Source organism: Neodiprion lecontei, chromosome 5 (assembly GCF_021901455.1).
Source record: "Neodiprion lecontei isolate iyNeoLeco1 chromosome 5, iyNeoLeco1.1, whole genome shotgun sequence".
Taxonomy (NCBI): Eukaryota; Metazoa; Arthropoda; class Insecta; order Hymenoptera; family Diprionidae; genus Neodiprion; species Neodiprion lecontei.
Window position 1 is genome coordinate 22,301,767 of NC_060264.1, and position 19,847 is coordinate 22,321,613.

A 19,847-nucleotide genomic window follows, 5' to 3' on the forward strand; every position below is an offset into this window, starting at 1 on the left:
TTCGCAATTCTGAAAAGTGCTTGAATGAATTCTTTGGCGCACTATATCGACGTACTTTTGCAAGAGAAATCGATTGAGCGCAGTCCCAATACGCAGCGATCAACGGATCAAAAGTTAGAGCCAGAAAACGAGTTCCTGTGTTTTCGATATTTTTCAGCTGGTGCTCTTTCCATCGTTGTTTCTCTGCTGTTGGTCCTACGCACTTTTTGCAGCGTTTCCTGAAGTCCTGGTGGTCCAATCAGGCAGAAAAGGGTCATACAAATCTAATTTGAGACCAAAAATTTTTTCCCCAAAAAATAAGTAAGGCTAACCCCTTTGTATTTTTGGCGAAAATTTTCGCAATTCTGAAAAGTGCTTGAATAAATTCTTTGGCGCACTATATCGACGTACTTTTGCAAGAGAAATCGATTGAGCGCAGTCTCAATACGCAGCGATTAACGGATCAAAAGTTACAGCCAAAAAACGAGTTCCTGTGTTTTCTATATTTTTCAGCTGGTGCTTTTTCCATCGTTGTTTCTCTGCTGGTGGTTCTACGCACTTTTTGCAGCGTTTTCTGAGTTCCTGGTGGCCCATTCAGGCAGAAAAAGGTCATACAAATCGAATCTGAGACCAAAAATTTTTTCCCTAAAAAATAAGTAAGGCTAACCCCTTTGTATTTTTGGCAAAAATTTTGACAATTTTGAAAAGTGCTTGAATAAATTCTTTGGCGCACTATATCGACGTACTTTTGCAAGAGAAATCGATTGAGCGCAGTCCCAATACGCAGCGATCAACGGATCAAAAGTTAGAGCCAGAAAACGAGTTCCTGTGTTTTCGATATTTTTCAGCTGGTGCTCTTTCCATCGTTGTTTCTCTGCTGTTGGTCCTACGCACTTTTTGCAGCGTTTCCTGAAGTCCTGGTGGTCCAATCAGGCAGAAAAGGGTCATACAAATCGAATTTGAGACCAAAAATTTTTTCCCCAAAAAATAAGTAAGGCTAACCCCTTTGTATTTTTGGCGAAAATTTTCGCAATTCTGAAAAGTGCTTAAATAAATTCTTTGGTGCACTATATCGACGTACTTTTGCAAGAGAAATCGATTGAGCGCAGTCCCAATACGTAGCGATTAACGGATCAAAAGTTACAGCCAAAAAACGAGTTCCTGTGTTTTCGATATTTTTCAGCTGGTGCTCTTTCCATCGTTGTTTCTCTGCTGGTGGTCCTACGCACTTTTTGCAGCGTTTTCTGAGTTCCTGGTGGTCCATTCAGGCAGAAAAGGGTCGTACAAATCGAATCTGGGACCAAAAATTCTTTCCCCAAAAAATAAGTAAGGCTAACCCCTTTGTATTTTTGGCGAAAATTTTCGCAATTCTGAAAAGTGCTTGAATAAATTCTTTGGCGCACTATATCGACGTACTTTTGCAAGAGAAATCGATTGAGCGCAGTCCCAATACGCAGCGATCAACGGATCAAAAGTTACAGCCAAAAAACGAGTTCCTGTGTTTTCGATATTTTTCAGCTGGTGCTCTTTCCATCGTTGTTTCTCTGCTGGTGGTCCCACGCACTTTTTGCTGCGTTTTCTGAAGTCCTAGTGGTCCAATCAGGCAGAAAAGGGTCATACAAATCGAATTTGAGACCAAAAATTTTTTCCCTAAAAAATAAGTAAGGCTAACCCCTTTGTATTTTTGGCGAAAATTTTCGCAATTCTGAAAAGTGCTTGAATGAATTCTTTGGCGCACTATATCGACGTACTTTTGCAAGAGAAATCGATTGAGCGCAGTCCCAATACGCAGCGATCAACGGATCAAAAGTTAGAGCCAGAAAACGAGTTCCTGTGTTTTCGATATTTTTCAGCTGGTGCTCTTTCCATCGTTGTTTCTCTGCTGTTGGTCCTACGCACTTTTTGCAGCGTTTCCTGAAGTCCTGGTGGTCCAATCAGGCAGAAAAGGGTCATACAAATCTAATTTGAGACCAAAAATTTTTTCCCCAAAAAATAAGTAAGGCTAACCCCTTTGTATTTTTGGCGAAAATTTTCGCAATTCTGAAAAGTGCTTGAATAAATTCTTTGGCGCACTATATCGACGTACTTTTGCAAGAGAAATCGATTGAGCGCAGTCTCAATACGCAGCGATTAACGGATCAAAAGTTACAGCCAAAAAACGAGTTCCTGTGTTTTCTATATTTTTCAGCTGGTGCTTTTTCCATCGTTGTTTCTCTGCTGGTGGTTCTACGCACTTTTTGCAGCGTTTTCTGAGTTCCTGGTGGCCCATTCAGGCAGAAAAAGGTCATACAAATCGAATCTGAGACCAAAAATTTTTTCCCTAAAAAATAAGTAAGGCTAACCCCTTTGTATTTTTGGCAAAAATTTTGACAATTTTGAAAAGTGCTTGAATAAATTCTTTGGCGCACTATATCGACGTACTTTTGCAAGAGAAATCGATTGAGCGCAGTCCCAATACGCAGCGATCAACGGATCAAAAGTTAGAGCCAGAAAACGAGTTCCTGTGTTTTCGATATTTTTCAGCTGGTGCTCTTTCCATCGTTGTTTCTCTGCTGTTGGTCCTACGCACTTTTTGCAGCGTTTCCTGAAGTCCTGGTGGTCCAATCAGGCAGAAAAGGGTCATACAAATCGAATTTGAGACCAAAAATTTTTTCCCCAAAAAATAAGTAAGGCTAACCCCTTTGTATTTTTGGCGAAAATTTTCGCAATTCTGAAAAGTGCTTAAATAAATTCTTTGGTGCACTATATCGACGTACTTTTGCAAGAGAAATCGATTGAGCGCAGTCCCAATACGTAGCGATTAACGGATCAAAAGTTACAGCCAAAAAACGAGTTCCTGTGTTTTCGATATTTTTCAGCTGGTGCTCTTTCCATCGTTGTTTCTCTGCTGGTGGTCCTACGCACTTTTTGCAGCGTTTTCTGAGTTCCTGGTGGTCCATTCAGGCAGAAAAGGGTCGTACAAATCGAATCTGGGACCAAAAATTCTTTCCCCAAAAAATAAGTAAGGCTAACCCCTTTGTATTTTTGGCGAAAATTTTCGCAATTCTGAAAAGTGCTTGAATAAATTCTTTGGCGCACTATATCGACGTACTTTTGCAAGAGAAATCGATTGAGCGCAGTCTCAATACGCAGCGATTAACGGATCAAAAGTTACAGCCAAAAAACGAGTTCCTGTGTTTTCGATATTTTTCAGCTGGTGCTCTTTCCATCGTTGTTTCTCTGCTGGTGGTCCTACGCACTTTTTGCAGCGTTTTCTGAGTTCCTGGTGGTCCATTCAGGCAGAAAAGGGTCATACAAATCGAATCTGGGACCAAAAATTTTTTCCCCAAAAAATAAGTAAGGCTAACCCCTTTGTATTTTTTGCGAAAATTTTCGCAATTCTGAAAAGTGCTTGAATAAATTCTTTGGCGCACTATATCGACGTACTTTTGCAAGAGAAATCGATTGAGCGCAGTCCCAATACGCAGCCATCAACGGATCAAAAGTTACAGCCAAAAAACGAGTTCCTGTGTTTTCGATATTTTTCAGCTGGTGCTCTTTCCATCGTTGTCTCTCTGCTGTTGGTCCTACGCACTTTTTGCTGCGTTTTCTGAGTTTCTGGTGGTCCAATCAGGCAGAAAAGGGTCATACAAATCGAATTTGAGACCAAAAATTTTTTCCCCAAAAATTAAGTAAGGCTAACCCCTTTTTATTTTTGGCGAAAATTTTCGCAATTCTGAAAAGTGCTTGAATAAATTCTTTGGCGCACTATATCGACGTACTTTTGCAAGAGAAATCGATTGAGCGCAGTCCCAATACGCAGCGATCAACGGATCAAAAGTTACAGCCAAAAAACGAGTTCCTGTGTTTTCGATATTTTTCAGCTGGTGCTCTTTCCATCGTTGTTTCTCTGCTGTTGGTCCTACGCACTTTTCGCTGCGTTTTCTGAGTTCCTGGTGGTCCAATCAGGCAGAAAAACGTCATACAAATCGAATCTGAGACCAAAAATTTTTTCCCTAAAAAATAAGTAAGGCTAACCCCTTTGTATTTTTGGCGAAAATTTTCGCAATTCTGAAAAGTGCTTGAATGAATTCTTTGGCGCACTATATCGACGTACTTTTGCAAGAGAAATCGATTGAGCGCAGTCCCAATACGCAGCGATCAACGGATCAAAAGTTACAGCCAAAAAACGAGTTCCTGTGTTTTCGATATTTTTCAGCTGGTGCTTTTTCCATCGTTGTTTCTCTGCTGGTGGTTCTACGCACTTTTTGCAGCGTTTTCTGAGTTCCTGGTGGCCCATTCAGGCAGAAAAGGGTCATACAAATCGAATCTGGGACCAAAAATTTTTTCCCCAAAAAATAAGTAAGACTAACCCCTTTGTATTTTTGGCGAAAATTTTCGCAATTCTGAAAAGTGCTTGAATAAATTCTTTGGCGCACTATATCGACGTACTTTTGCAAGAGAAATCGATTGAGCGCAGTCCCAATACGCAGCGATCAACGGATCAAAAGTTACAGCCAGAAAACGAGTTCCTGTGTTTTCGATATTTTTCCGCTGGTCCTCTTCGTATCGTCATCACTCTGCTGTTGGTCCTACGCACTTTTTGCAGCGTTTTCTGAGTTCCTGGTGGTCCAATCAGGCAGAAAAGGGTCATACAAATCGAATTTGAGACCGAAAATTTTCTCCCCAAAAAATAAGTAAGGCTAACCCCTTTGTATTTTTGGCGAAAATTTTCGCAATTCTGGAAAGTGCTGGAATAAGTTCTTTGACGCACCACATCGAGATCCTCAAGGATCTCACACAAAACATTTCAAACATCATAAGCCTAGCAAGCGAGATTATGCGATTGAAATACGAAGAAACTTTGTTCTTTGACAATTAATATAGTAATTTACAATCCACTTTTAGTATAGTAATTTACAATCCACTGTTCGCAGTGCCTTCAAACTACGCATAATCGTCCTTTTTCACAAAATTACGTCGATCTTGTTTCCAAATGAATTGATTTCGGTATTCCATAAAACTGGCGTAAGATGTTTTGAGAAACTCTGAAGTGGTTAACCTTTCTTCCTTGTAATTCCTGGAGCCGCAAAACTCCTTGCTATTATTCAGTCTGGATAAGTCCTTTTTATACTTATTCGACTTGCAAGAATTCGAAAATGTCAACAGGAACATTGTATGATCAGGAATAATAGCAAAAATACACTAGTTCTTTCGATGTCATATTGCTCGTCGCTGTAGTCATTCGCTAGAGCGTGAAGAGCTGTGGAGTGTTATTGAGCTCGTCCTAATGTCATAGTGTTCAAAACATGATCCTTGCCGAAAGTTTGGTACATAAATTTAATTGAACAAACAATGTTCCCCCGGCCTCATATTTGCTTGCCAGGGGATAGATAAACAGTCCGCCCCTGACGATGGCTCATTAGAAAGTAATAAATAGAAAAATACTTTTAAAATAGATAACAAGAGTTGCAATAAATCTGCAAAATATAAATAAATAACACACTAATAGATAAAAGAAAAAGTAAAATACTAACGTCCTTGGCTAAAAAACTAACAACTATTGGGCTACATACTGGAAAACATGTACTTTAGTGGCTAGGATTTTGGTGGAAATAAAGAATGAATAAAAGAGAGATTAAGTCTTTGGCTAAAATAGAATAAAAATTAAAGTACATGCACTTGGGGCATCATCACAGAAAAATGAAAAAAAGAAAAGGATTGAGTCCTCAGCTAAAAATACCTCAAATGGTAAACATTTGGGCCACCGCCCTTAAATTTAAAAAAGAAAAAACACAAACACTCAACTAGGGGGGCGCGACCTTATCAAGGCCCTACACTGTATCATTATCCAAGAAATATTGTAATTTTACTAGATTATAAATGAACTCGATTTGCACGTTGCCGTTGATAGAAGACAAAATGGTATTCAAAAAAAAGAGCTCACACAGACTCAATAAAAACGGTCTGTCATAATTTAAATTCGATTCGGTACCAATTATCCTGGTACATACTAATATCTGTACATATTTCACTTTGGAATAATATATTATTCTGTTTTATCCGGGTGTTTTTGTCGCTTCTTCAATCTATAAATGTCAGGTTGCGCCGGTACTTGAGTGTGTTTACGAGCATTCGCATGCTGTGTATTTAGAGTTAATCCTGTATTCATACGTATACACATATGTTCATTATATATACGGTAATTCAATGTTCATGCATAATTCAGAACCTGCGACTTAGTCGTTATTCGCCAGTATTTTTTTATCATCATTGTTTATTTCCACATTTTTCTTTGGAATTTTTATGCCTTTTTTTTTCACTCTTGATCTTTCTATGACTGATCAAAACGTGCGTTCAAGGCTTTCCAGTCGTGGTTTTAATTCTTACCCCGCCAACGTGGCATTCTTTGTATTAAAAACAGTATAAAATTTCGAGGTGTATGTATGTGTAAAAAGTGAACACATCTGAGATTATACGGAAGCCGCGTCTCCATCCTGAAACTTTCCATCGTTAAATTTCTTCGCAGTATGTAATTACATCGCAGGGTCTATCCACTTAGAGAATTTACACGTCTAAGACCGAGTAGCTATACTAAAATATGAGTTACGTATACACGATTATAAGGTCAAACGTGGTGCGAGCAAAGGAGAAATTAGTAAGTATGAACATTCTTGCGCCTGGTAGGCTATGTATTATAAGTGTCCACCTGCAGGGCTTGAGGAAAGTAAATAGAAAGTGAAATCACCGGTTTCTTAGCGAATTGAAGTTTGCTAATATCTGAACATTGCACTATCTCGTGGGCAGACATAACCTTGAAATAAAAAAACCCGGAGAATAGAAGGAAACCTGCACAGTGTACCTACCGACTAAAAAAGGCGGGTGAGGAAAAAGTAACGCTAAAAAATCTTACGTTACAAAGTTTCAGCCATCAACGCGTCGGCTGGCATATAATTGGTAAAATGATAGATTGTCGCAAACATTTGAGAACGAAAGGTGCCCTCGGGTCACGACTGACATTTCTTGGTATTTCACTTACCATCTCAATAATAATCATAACAACAGTAATAATTCAATAACTCACATACACACTTTATCATGCAGAGAGCGGCCACGTTCGAATTTCAAGGCTTCAGATTGGGGGGAAGAACTGTAAGGCATAACAGCTTGGCGAAATAACGACGCGTAAATTTATTCAACCCAAACTGATCTAACTTATAACTTATTTATGAAAATCGCGTGCGGAAAAGGATATAAAATGGAAAAAACGTACTGCTCGGTGTTGTTTTTGATTCTTCAATATAATAATAATGATGATGATAACAATAATAATAACACGTCTATTACCGTTTACTGCTACTATTATTATTACTATTATTATTATTAAGATTATTATTATGTTGGAACACCTTTGTAATTATTTCTAAGTCCGTAATGTTGTTTCTTCTGCTTCGTTTATTCGATTCAATTTTTTACCAGTTGTCGTCATGGTCGACACTTAATAGCTAGACAATAAGAATTGGCGCGATCCGTGACAGTAACTTTTTGACAATGCTGATTTACATATATTAATAGTAATAACAATAATTGTAAAAATATATTGTTTTTCCGTTTGAAATCGTTTTTTTTTTTTTTAATGTAAGGAAAATCACAGCATTGTCAATCATTCAATTATTGTCGGGGAATCGCCCCTCGGAGGAGTTTTTTTTTGTTGTTTTTTTTTTTTTTTTTATATCAATATCATATATACATATAAAGTCTCTCTAGGTAGTTTTGTTTGTGCTCACTTGGCGCCGAGTAGAGGCAGCAGCGTTTTTCTTTCTTTTTTCTCTTGATAGTTTTTTAAATAACTTTTACCCCTGGCGCTGCGGCGAGAACGGTGCTCGTGTGACGTCCGCATATGTTGCTGGACCGGAATTGAAGAGAAGGTGGATTTTAGCCTGTCCCTTTCTCTCATTCCGTTCCAGCGAAACGACGCAGAACGACACGCTGAACGGGGTTGTTTCCTAAGTTCTAATTTGTTTGGTGCGGGCACTTGTGTTTTCTTTTTTTCTTTATATTAAAATTACTTCTTGACGCTGAAACCGTCACCAGTTGGGTCCAGCAGCCAGGGGTAATTGTTCGGGCATTCCATGCACGTTATCAGTCGCAGTGTTTCACCAGGCAACTCCCTCGTCGTCAGGGGACACGCGTTTGGCAAAGAACAGTAGGGCTGACCCTTCTCATCGCAAGTCTCCTTCCAGTTTTGGAAATCACGAAGGTTAGACAGTTCCGTTGGTGTCTGGATCCATTTGATGACCTAGATTCAGAAAATCAGACAACAGGAATAATAAGCCAGTGCTCAAAGTGTTTACAAATCGTTTCAATTGAAGTGGAAGAAGAAGAGGGACCGCAAACTCACCTGGACCATCGTAACGAAGTATACGTCATTCCTGGCAAGCATCTCGTCGATGAACTTGATCAGTTCCTCCTTGTACTCTTTCTTGCTCTTCAGCCACGAGGCGTGGAAGTTAAGACTGAGTGGGGCTCTGTTGGTATTGTAGTGTCGGTTGAAGTTGTGCCTAAGGAGCCTAGCGAACTGGTCGCCGGACTGAATGTTGGAGCAAGAGTCGACTAGATGGCAACCTGGCAGAGACTCGTCGAAGGTCGGATCGTCCCTGCGGTCGAGTTCGTTCATCACCATTTCCCAGACTGGATGTGACCTGGACGGACAGTTGCCGCCGTTACCGTTGCACTTGTGGGGCATCCTGAAGTACAGAGTGTAAGGCCAGATCGGCACGCGGCCGAGTGAGGCGGTGATCGAGGCGTCGTAGACGAAGAATTGGTCGGCCATCATTTCGAACTGCTTGTTGCCGCCGACGCGGAGGTATGGGGCTCGCATACCGATTATCGAACCGTCACTGATGTTCGCGAATCTCTCAATGATCAGACGGGCTCCGGCCATCTCGGCCAGCCAGTCGTCATAGGATCCCTGAGTCCAATACTGTGGGTCGTCCTTGTGCGTCAGGGAAAAGACGCCGATCTCGTGGCCACGTCGGTGCAGATCCTGGACCGCCGAGTAGTTTGTGTACTTGTGGGAGACGAAGAAGGTTCCTCTAATCTGGCAGCCGTTCGGATTCAGACGACCGTTGAAGACGTCGTCGTACAGGTCGATGTTGTCGATGTTGACCGCACCGTTAAACGTCAGCGTGATCATCTGTGGCACCTGCTGGATGTCGATATTTCCCGGAATCCGCGTTCCATCCGCCGAACAGTAACAGTCCGGCAACACGCACTGCGTGGGATCGCAATCTGGGGCCCGATTCGGGTCCGTTTCGACCGCTGCGGCAAAGAGGAAAGAAGGATTAAGTTTTGTGATCGCGAAGATGCGCCTTGACTCGCTCCCGTAACTACAACACAACCTTGAATACTTGAATTGAAACTCCGGAGATTGATGTTCGAAATGCAGTGGAAGAAAACTATGTCGAAAATTGTTCAGGACAGTTCATTGGAGGTCAGAATAAGTAAAAATGGTCAAGACTACCATATTTTGGGCAAGGTAAACAGTAAATCAAGATTCAGGCCCCAAACATCGGTGCATGCACCATATTGTTCTTAGGCAGTGTGGTAAACCATGGCAGAAAAACTTTACTCACTGCAAGCATTTTCATCGGATTCGTCCTTGCAGTCAGGTTTTCCATCGCAGAACAATTCCTTTTCGACGCAGTCACCGTTACCGCATGATAATTTGCCCTCAGGGCAAACTGGTACGTCGGTTTTCAGAATTGGAAGAATCTTACGGGGTTCTGTAAAGGATGCAATCATGATACCGTGAATCACGCAATATAACCGGGGTATTTAAGACACTGAGGATAATTTTTGTGTGTTCCAAGACCCTTTTTGTATGTGAATATTAAATGTGGGTATAAAGTATGTTGTTGTATCATATATATAATACAGTTTATATAAAGGTGAAAATTATGTACAATTATTGTGATATAATATAACATTGTGTATACTGGGAAGTGAATGGAGGGGACCAAACGACCAATTTTTTCTTTGGTTCCTCATTCTGGATCACAATTATCATTACAATTAAACACGTAGGTGACCCGACGACAAGCTGTGACCCGGGGGAATTCATTCGTTGGCTCACGACCGACGCACACGTAATTAACCGCATATTGCATATAACAGCGATTTACTTCGTAAAAAAAAGATCAATAATTATGCTTGAGTGAAAATAGAGACGTATAACACAGAGTGAACATAGATCAGCGCTGCACATATAAATTACAAGTATTCCGAGAGAAGATAGAGTGAAAAAAGAATACAGATTGAATCAGACTTGATGAATCGTAATTGCAGAAAATTGATAGACAAACACATATACATGTATAACACAAAAAGCTGGACAGAAATAAGAACGTGACACGAAAAAAGCTTATTAAACACATCTATGACGAGTCGTGGTAATAGTAAAAAAAAAGAGAAACACGGACAGAGAGAGAGAGAGAGTAGGAGAGAAAGGGGTAGAAAGAGAGAGAGAGAGAGAGCCTGGTTTGCCGATTGAACAGCTCGGTGATTTTCAAAAAGCAAGAGTCATCAAGAATCGTGTCAGAGAAACGGATGTACCTCCAGGTGGAATATGTACACATAGACATTTGGAATGAACACACAGATTAGCACAGTTTAGATCGTAACTAGCGCGTGAACATCCAGGTCGGTCGGTTTAGAGAGAAGTGAAAAAAAATATAGCTATGTAGAAAGATATGTTCTATATGCATATATTTATTTTTTCTGTTTTGTATATCCGAAGCGTTTGTTAATAGGTAATTGGTTGTCAGTGCATCACCATCATCATCATGATTGTGATATGTGTCAGTATACAGTGATCGATTAATCACAGATAAAATTGACTGATCGATTGGTAAGTAAGTGCAATAGTGTAGTGGTTGGTGGTGGTGGTTATATACTATAATACTATACACTAGAAAGTGAGATATAATATATAATATAAGCATCAAGAAAAGCGGTTTTTGTCAATAATTGTTAGTCACGATACAAGGATGAGTGGTGAAAATATGTATAATTAACTCGAGAAGAGAGAAAACCAAAAATGAATGAATTTCAGTAAAGACAGTATAAAGAGAGAAAGATGTGTTTTCAAAAAGAAAAAAAAAACAATCTTCTTCGACTTTTTCTGTCGTCGTTCGCTGGTTTAAAACTATTTTTTGCGTATTCCACAATGTTCCAAACCAGCGATTGGATATTTATGCGTTTATATATATTTGCAAATACATATATATGGTGGTGCATTGCGTGTATAATAATGACGTTAGTCGTCGATGTGCGTGCTACGGCGCGAGTCTACGATGACCTCGGCCCTCCTCTCCGTCACTATCAGGAATTGAAAGTAAGAGACGAAACGAAATGTTAAATGGCGGATGAAAAATCCGGCCAACTTTCCAACGAAAATTGAATGTGTGACGGCGTCGAGAGGAGGGCCTCAAGTTCAACCCCGGTCGTCACTTACTCTCGAGCTTGTCACAGTTGGTGACCTTGCCCTTCCAGTCGCAGGTTTGTTTTTCCAGGTCAAAGGCCAGTCCGCTTGGGCAGGTGATCGGCTTCAGGCCAGACTTTGTGCACCTGGAGGTGGAAAAGGGAACTTCAGATTGATAGGTAGTATTGAAAGAAGCTTACTCTCGATCTGATCGCAGTTCTTGACGTTCTGTTTCCAGTCGCAGGTCTGCCTCTCGATGTCGAATGCCAGACCGGTTGGACACTTTACTAGGGCTAGTCTGGTCACCCCGATTTCACTGGCTTTGTCGCACCTAGACGTTTTACGATTTAGATAATGACATCAAAGTGTCTATTCATTTCGCCCAAAGATGGCCAGAGACAAAAGAGACAGTCAGGAAAGGTGTGTGAGTAAGCCGTTTTCGAATCACTGGATTGAAATCAGGGAGAACGGTACGAGACCTTGACTCACGATGGTTGCTCGAAAGACACGAGAAAATAAGAATCAGAATTAAAAGAATGCGCGGTAAAAGAAACACTACAAAAAGTTTGGCACTCAGGGGAGCAAAAGACCCGAGCTGCTGCTTTGTTAAAACTAGATTGCCTTGAACGGGACTAAAATCGCCTTACGCGTCGTCTCGTGCAGTTCTTGCATGCTTCGACCATAAATCAGCACCTCGTTCGAAACACGCACACTTTTAATACCATGGCTGTAAAAGGTTGTGAACATGGCGTCGAACTTTTACCGTTACGATCAAACCGCCAACCAGTAAAAGTGTCGATCGTTTAATTACGTCGAAGTATATTCAAACGTGCATTAGGTGTCGGGTTGTATGTGGTCAGACTTAGGCCTTGGTGATGGCTGACTGGCGCGAAACCAACGGCATTCTATTGTTACCTTGGGATATACCTAACAAGGCTCTGAATAAATGCGGCGGGTTTCCTTTTGCGTGGAAGGAATCGCTAATATCAGGTATACACTCGCGATGGGAAACGAACTCGGCAGGAGGGGTCATTGTTCCGTGAATGAAATACAGAAATTCAATACTCGAGATGAAGAGTTAGTGGAATTACTCCCGAATTGAGTTTGCCAAGGATTCAGAAAACAGAAATAAGTATAAAACAAGAAGAACATACACTGCTGTAGAAAAAATTAGAGAGACAGAAACGTTAGAAGTGTAGAGAATCAAGTTGTTTTTACCTTACGACGTCACGGCAGTCGCCGTCGATTTTGAGACGGAAGTATTCGTCTCCCGGCCTGTCCTGGCAAAGTTCTTCTGGATCGGGCTCGCCATTTTCACCCTCATCGTCTTGTGCCCTCGCCGAAACTGAAAAGAGAAAGGAAAATTGTACGGGGTTTCATTTGCGCACGGATATGTGGGAGCAGTGGAATTATGGGTTAGCGTGTGCCAACTAGAGTGTCTCTGTTCACAAGTTGCACCGCCCGAGGGGTTCACTGAACTCCCGTAGAAATAGAAAGTCTTGGAAATGTCAGGGCAACCGAGGGAAAGCGACAGTGGTTCCCCGAATGGGTCCAGATCTTACGATTAATACCAAATTCGCCGAGAGTAGGAGAAGTCGAATGAGGCCAAACAGTTCTCGACTCGAAGAATCTCGTAACGAATCCGATCGAGATTTGCCAGATTACTAACCGCCTACTGTTTCTAACCATCACGTTAAAACTTTATTTTGCACCTGAACTCCTCTTCGACTCTCGCTATATTTTCCATGATTCTCATTGATCTTACCATCAGTTTAACCGATTTGCAATTTCAAAATCGTCGAGTACAGTTATCACATCGAGAACATCAAGTACTGTTCAGACCATCGGTAGTCATTAAAAGTGAAAAGGAACCCCCTCAAAAGCTCAGAACTCACTCACGACAAGTGTAAAAAAGGCTTTTCACCCTCAGGAGATAGCAATTTTTCAATGATAGCTACAAGAATGACATCAATGAAGTGATTCACTATTATTAGCGCCGTCTAAAAGAACGGACTCAACGATAATAAAGGTAGTGTTAACTACAAGAAGTGGGACAGAAGCTCGGAGCCACGGGCAATGACAGGTTAAAACAATTCGTACGTCGGTTTATGACATAGTGATGCGTGTACTTGATGTGATTGCAACTTACCGGCAAAGAGACACAAGGCTCCCAGTAGTAATCGTATCTTCGGCGACATGGTAGTCGTCGGCGGTACCGAAAGCGTCTGGACAAGCCGCGCCCTCTCGCCCCTCTATATGAGCTCCAGGTCTCCTACCTTCGACATCGATGACTTTCACCTTCCTGCAACATGCTGCCACCTGGAGGATAGTTGTGACCATCTTGCGCTACTTGGTAAACGAATATTCTCTAAGATATTCGTGTGCATGGTACCTTCGGAACCGGAACCATCTGAAGTCGCGATGAAACCTGCTAAGACAGGGCAAAAAAGAACTTCAGTAATTATTCTTCTTACCGTCAGCCATTTGTTTTTAAACAAACATATAAAAACACGAGGAAAAAATGTGTATGGGTCTCTTTTTCTTCCTTCTTTCTTTATTGCATAATTTTCACATTGCTCATGCGATTGAATATGCAAATGCTTATGGGGAGAATGGATCTGAGGATAGTTCACGATGACGATCGAAAACATGAGGCTGTTTAAGGAGCGTGCAAAAAACAGCTATAATTCGTACACTGGTATAGTAATGTGAACTTCTGAGAAGCATGCCGTGAATGTTGCGCAATAGGTGAAGAATTCTATTTATTTTTCTCGCGTTTTTGGCCAACCAACAAACCAACCAATAAACCAACAACCAGCAAATGTGTTGCACAACACCCGGCACGGTACCAAGGGAGATAAAAAATTGCCCAGGTACACATTGCGCCAGTCGCATTTGCTCGTAGTCTAAGAACAGCTTGTACAGAGGTGAGCTTAAGAATAGCGGAGAACTGGAAAGAAGCGAAGAGAGTGCGATTAGTGGTTATAAACAGCAAAAGAACAAAGTACACAATCACGTTTCGTTATATCGACGATCGTTTCACGCGATACATGGCATCATCGCACGCCACATTATAAACATAACGGTCTACCTGCAGGAACAATTCTCAGGACTTTTTATTAATATCTCGCAATATAATAATGACGACGCCTTTACCGCTCCACGGCATGTAACTCCACGCACCTATTTCAATAGAGAGGAAAGTTTTCATAATCGTTGTGTTTATCGCATTCGATATACGCACATACATGCATACACACAAAAATACATTATATAGTAATGCAGGGACCGCCAATTGGTAAAAAGCTACTTCGTAACTTCCTTTCTATTTATTAAATTCAGTTATTCTCTCTCTTAATCGCGTAGGGATGTAGTTGCGCTTTTATCGTGACATTGCAGACGATCTTTCGTCACCGAGGATCCTCAATCTTTTCCGCCATATTTCGATCGGACTTTTACCACAGCACTCGACCAATTGTCGAGTGGGTCCTTCTCGACGAGGGTGAAACCAGTTTGCATGTTGATTCGACGCTCCGGTTCATGACGCAGAGGCCGTTTGTCTCCTTGGCTACGAAAATACATTATAATGTATACACCACGTACACCAACTAACAATCATATATCTCATTTAGTTGGCTTTTCTGAGAAGAACGCGGCCACTCCTCAAACACCGGCCTCTCCGCGTACAGCGTTTAGCATTTCCAGTAGTGAGCTGCCCGTACATCTCATATCTTCGTGGGCAGTTAATCGAACGTGTCCATAATGCAGATCCTTGTCGAGCGGGCGAAAGCGAAAGAGATGAATTCGGTGCGATATGTCGACGGTGCTTTCGTCTTCACTTGGTCACAGCTGATCCACGCTTTCGTCACTTACTCGAAATGCCGCAGAACCACGAAAAGAAGTTGTGTGCCACACATTTTCTTTTTCATTTTTCAGCAGCTGCGTATCTACGTAATTGAAACATTCGCTCGCTGCTGGCGAATATTAAATGCCACACGTCGTTGACCAGTTTTTGGAAAGTTGCGTGTGTTGCAATTTTTGGCTGTGTCGTTGTATTTTTGTTCCTCTTCCTCTTCTCACAGTCAGGTCTTCGGCCATTTCATACAGTTGCCAACATACGGCAGATGATGGGCACTTCTGTTAGCTTAATCTCTTTGTAAGCACTGCGAGCTGCACTTCGACGTGCAGGGTTTACGAACACCTCTGGGACACGGACTGCAGGGGGGAGGGGGCATTGACCCGGGCTAGTTCAAGGTGAAAACTACCTTCGTCATAGTGGCCGGCTGGCCGGACATTGTCTCGTCTACGTGATTGGAGTTTTATTAATCGATAAATATATTTTGACCCATACAAACGACTGTGAAAATCGCAGTTTGACCCAGTTTCAGAGCATTGAGTTCATCCTATTTATTCCTTCGACCTAGGTTGGGTCCCAACTACCCGATTGTGCTGAAGCCCAGTTGATCGACTACAAGTAGTGTATATACCATGATTGATTATCGAAGAGTCACTACTGTAAAAACACATTAAGTCATCCAGGAACTCAATCATTCAAGGTTGAAAATCTATCGACAAATCGACAATTTACCTCTCTACCGACTTGTGAAAGACATGGATTAATCCATCCAAGAATGTTGTTTGAATTCTGTGCCTTTTTTTTCTTGCAAATGTATGATTTCATTTTATTTTATATACCTGTATAAAATAACGAGAATCATATGCCTGGTAGAGAAAAAATTTTTAAAAAGAACCAGCAAATCGGATTCCAATTTATTATTCATGGATTATGGGCTATTTTATCGCTGAGGGACCTTGAGCTTTAAGCATGCCTACCAAGATGTGAAAATTCCACAACTTACGCCTCCGACTGCTCAAATTTCTATTATCAGATCGTCTGAGCCGTCGAGGGTTGGAGTGGCAAGAACTCGATCACCTTGTGAACTGCAGAATGCATCATCACCCACATCGAGCCTTCTGTTATGATTTTATTTGCATGAATTGAAATAATCGGCGTCTACATTGATGGTAACAATTATGAACACTAGTAATTATTCCGACTGGTTTTTTTTCGACACACTCACCTATCTACGAATTTCTAAATAGGTGTAAAAAAGTGATTAAGAAAAAATGTGTTTGCTGCATCCCGAATGTGCACTGGCTAGTTTTACAATGTTATTTTATTTTCTTTATTGTAAAGGAAATGACGTTTGTCTGATTATACCTGGATTATACATTTCATACATGAGTGTACATATATTTCGCTGGATTGAATGGTGCTGCTCATACTGATTTAACTAGTGAAAGTACCGCTGTCACTGTCGATTGGACACAGTTTACAAAAATTCCTACAAGCTCGCTTGGACCCAAGTTTTCTTCCCAGCAATCATATGCCACCTACGTTACATCCGACGAGCATTTATTCTCTCGCATCAATTTCCTGAGTTTCCACCGATTATCTTTTCCGCTAACTCTTCACCAGGCTTCTAGGTATCCAAAAATTTAGTATCGTTGTCATGCTGATTCGTCGATATTGAGAAATCCGAGGATTTTTGTTTTCGAAATATCGTTTCGCATGTTATAACCATATTAAACTTAGTTGTAATTACGTTACAATAAAAATGAAAGAATAAATGGAAAGAAAACGAAAATGAAAATAAACCAAAGTGAGTAGCGCAAAATATTATAATAAAGAAAGGAAAAAAGGTGCTTCAAATCGTTGAAGAAAGCAGCTGCTGGTTCGCTCGTCAGTTGACCCGAATTTCATTGCGGGATCCACCTTTCTAAACGCAGTTATAGTGGCTAAAATACTTTTACACGAGGCTTTTTATTCGGTACATCGCTTTATAGCGTATAGGTTTTACCGATTTTCGATTTCAATGCGTTGGAAAGTATTTATATGTACCAACAGGTACGAAAATTCCTGCAACTCGTTTCGTTTATCTATTTTCAAAACGTTTGCATAATTTCCAACATTATTGAATTACTCACGGAAAGCAGAAGCTTTATGCAACCGATTAACTGGGTCGTACCGTACTATGCTGTGGGGAAATCGATGGTCTGTCTGAGGAGTTTGGCAACTTCGATGACTGGCGTTGATCGGGACGAAAATATAATTTGAATGAATGAAATCACTTCGGTGTTTCCACTCTATCTGACAAAGAGATCTCCACCGATCCCTCGTCGACAATTCGAGCGAAAACCGATCGGTGTAGCTTTACGGTATGAACCTTTCTCCATTGACAATGCAGGTGACATTCCTGATGGTCGCATTCCTGCATGCTGTCGTCAAGTCAAGATCGCTGCGACAACAACCCAGATCTTCATCTAACCGATGTAGAAATGGCTAATTCACTTTCGCCGTTGAATCTTTTAAATCGCGCAACAACCATCGGGACAGTTATCAGCTGCCTATTTTTACTTAGGTACGCTAATTAACACCCTCAGCCCGGGCGACACTTGGGCAATTACGACGATTGCTCTACGTACATACATTATAAGTGCCTCGACACCGTACTCGACTCTCGTTGAGCAATCGGGACGCTGCACATTGACGCCGGCGACGTAGATGCCGATTTCGCAAACCTCGTCTCTATGTGGGTCGTTTTAACAGATTTCATTGCAGACCCGCGTGCCAGTCAGGGTAGAAGCGTTTCGACTGCATGAATACTACTGCCGTGACGCCATTTTTCACCATCCCACCACATCGTGATTCTGATGCACTTCAACCGTACCGATCTTTTGTTGATTTAGTTGATTTTCTTCTATTCGCGTATGCTATCTTTCAATTTCCGGGTGTTCGTGAAGATATGTTATGGTACGCTAAATACCGATCTGTTGCTGCAATGTACCATAAAACAGGCGTGAATCTACTTTTTGATTCCTCATAGTTAACGCACAGCTGAATTATTGATATCCTCGCCAATTTTTCTTGTAATTTTCATCAATGACCAGCAAAACACATTGTAACACTGAGCGATTTTGAACACCGATCGATAAATATTCATTTTATAAAACTGAAAGTGTAGCTCATTTCAATTATTTTCTTCACTTGCATCTGAAAACAGCGAATTCTAGTTAGCGTTGATCAATATCGGTGTGGGAAAAACGATTTCCAGCTTTTTAGTTGATACTGTACGTATCGTTACATAAAAATTTTGTAATGATTGTGAAAGACATTTCTGAATCACATTGACGTAAATTTTTTTATAGCGATTTTCTAGAATGACAGGTATAGGAATTTTCAGGAATTAACAGCTTCATAAGAAAGTAGAGGGGAAAAAGAACAGACTGCCGAAGGTCGAGATTCCATAACTGGTAGTTAGTTTGTTGGGTTTTTCTCAACCAACCCCGAGGCGACGGTAGTGTATATTCGACGATTTTTGAAGAACAAGGTATTTTATTCTCGACTTAACTGCGGCCACTTGATTGACGTAAAAAGTGGGATAAAATTTGCATGTGATTCCCTCTTATACTCTTTCCCACATTTGCGACAACAACGTTCTTATTTTCCGCTCATTTGCGGGAAAAAAGTAGCACTTTTCTCTCGCCAGTAGGATAACCACTTTTGAAATCAACAAAGAGGCCACAGTTAAGTCAGTAATAAAATCCTCGCTTTGTTTAGGCAGTAAACTCACCCCCGGGAATAATCTTCGACATTATTCCCTTGTTACATAATGTACTATAATAACAATCATTTCGAAGCCAGCGACCTTGCCTGTTTATCGCTTTCACTTGATTGCAACCAGCGGTGAACTTCACGCGTGTATAAGGTATTGGAGTAGAGTTTCCCTTCTTCCTTCGATCAAGTACATCACGATCCTATGCAGCGGAGAGAAAAAGAGCGATCAGCGGAGCTACGCGGAGAAGAGGATGAAGGTCGACCTTGCCCTTGAGAAGAAAAAGGACAGAAATAGACCACAGAGGAAAAGAGAGAAAGAAAGAGAGAAAGAGAAAGAGAAAGAGAGAGAGAGAGGGAGAGAGAGCCCGCACATGGTATGCCTGAAATTTTTCTACTTTCGCTCTTGCCTACATGAGAATCTCTGCAACACCTTTGGCGTCGCCCGAAGCTCTTGGCGTCGCGTCGTGACGCTCCGGGCGAGTGGGGCCCGAACCAGTCAGTCGCCTTCCCTGAAACAGACGTAGCAATGGGCCTCGAGCCGGGGGTGTAGAGAATAACTTTCACTGTCAAATGTTATATGTCACGTAGCACGTTGATGATCAGAAGCCAGGCGGATTCACAGTTAAAAGAAAATAAATGAGAATGCCGTTTTACGCCCAATGCTGGCCCCTCGCGAGGCTCTGGTGGAGCCACATCGTGTCTCGGCAGAACCTTCGAGACTATTTTTTCGAAATTACTGCTCATTATAATACGCCACTCATACAAACACACTGATAGCGATGCATTCTC

The 19,847-nt window shown here is 41.3% G+C and overlaps 1 protein-coding gene across 2 annotated transcripts; it reads right to left on the bottom strand.

Moving 5' to 3' along the window:
* Positions 1–7,614: 7,614 nt before the first annotated feature.
* LOC107216985 (chitin deacetylase 1) lies at positions 7,615–13,747 on the bottom strand. Of its 2 annotated transcripts, none has more exons than XM_015654330.2 (6): positions 13,590–13,747; positions 12,659–12,785; positions 11,474–11,586; positions 9,594–9,743; positions 8,360–9,279; positions 7,615–8,257 (listed from the first exon to the last, which is right to left on the bottom strand). In XM_015654330.2, the coding sequence occupies exons 1-6, from the start codon at positions 13,636–13,638 to the stop codon at positions 8,024–8,026; spliced, it is 1,593 nt and encodes a 530-aa protein (XP_015509816.1). In that variant the 5' UTR covers positions 13,639–13,747; the 3' UTR covers positions 7,615–8,023. The 2 variants fall into 2 exon arrangements, with proteins under 2 accessions (XP_015509816.1, XP_015509814.1); XM_015654328.2 differs by lacking the exon at positions 11,474–11,586 and adding an exon at positions 11,641–11,771.
* Between the last annotated feature and the right edge of the window lie 6,100 nt (positions 13,748–19,847).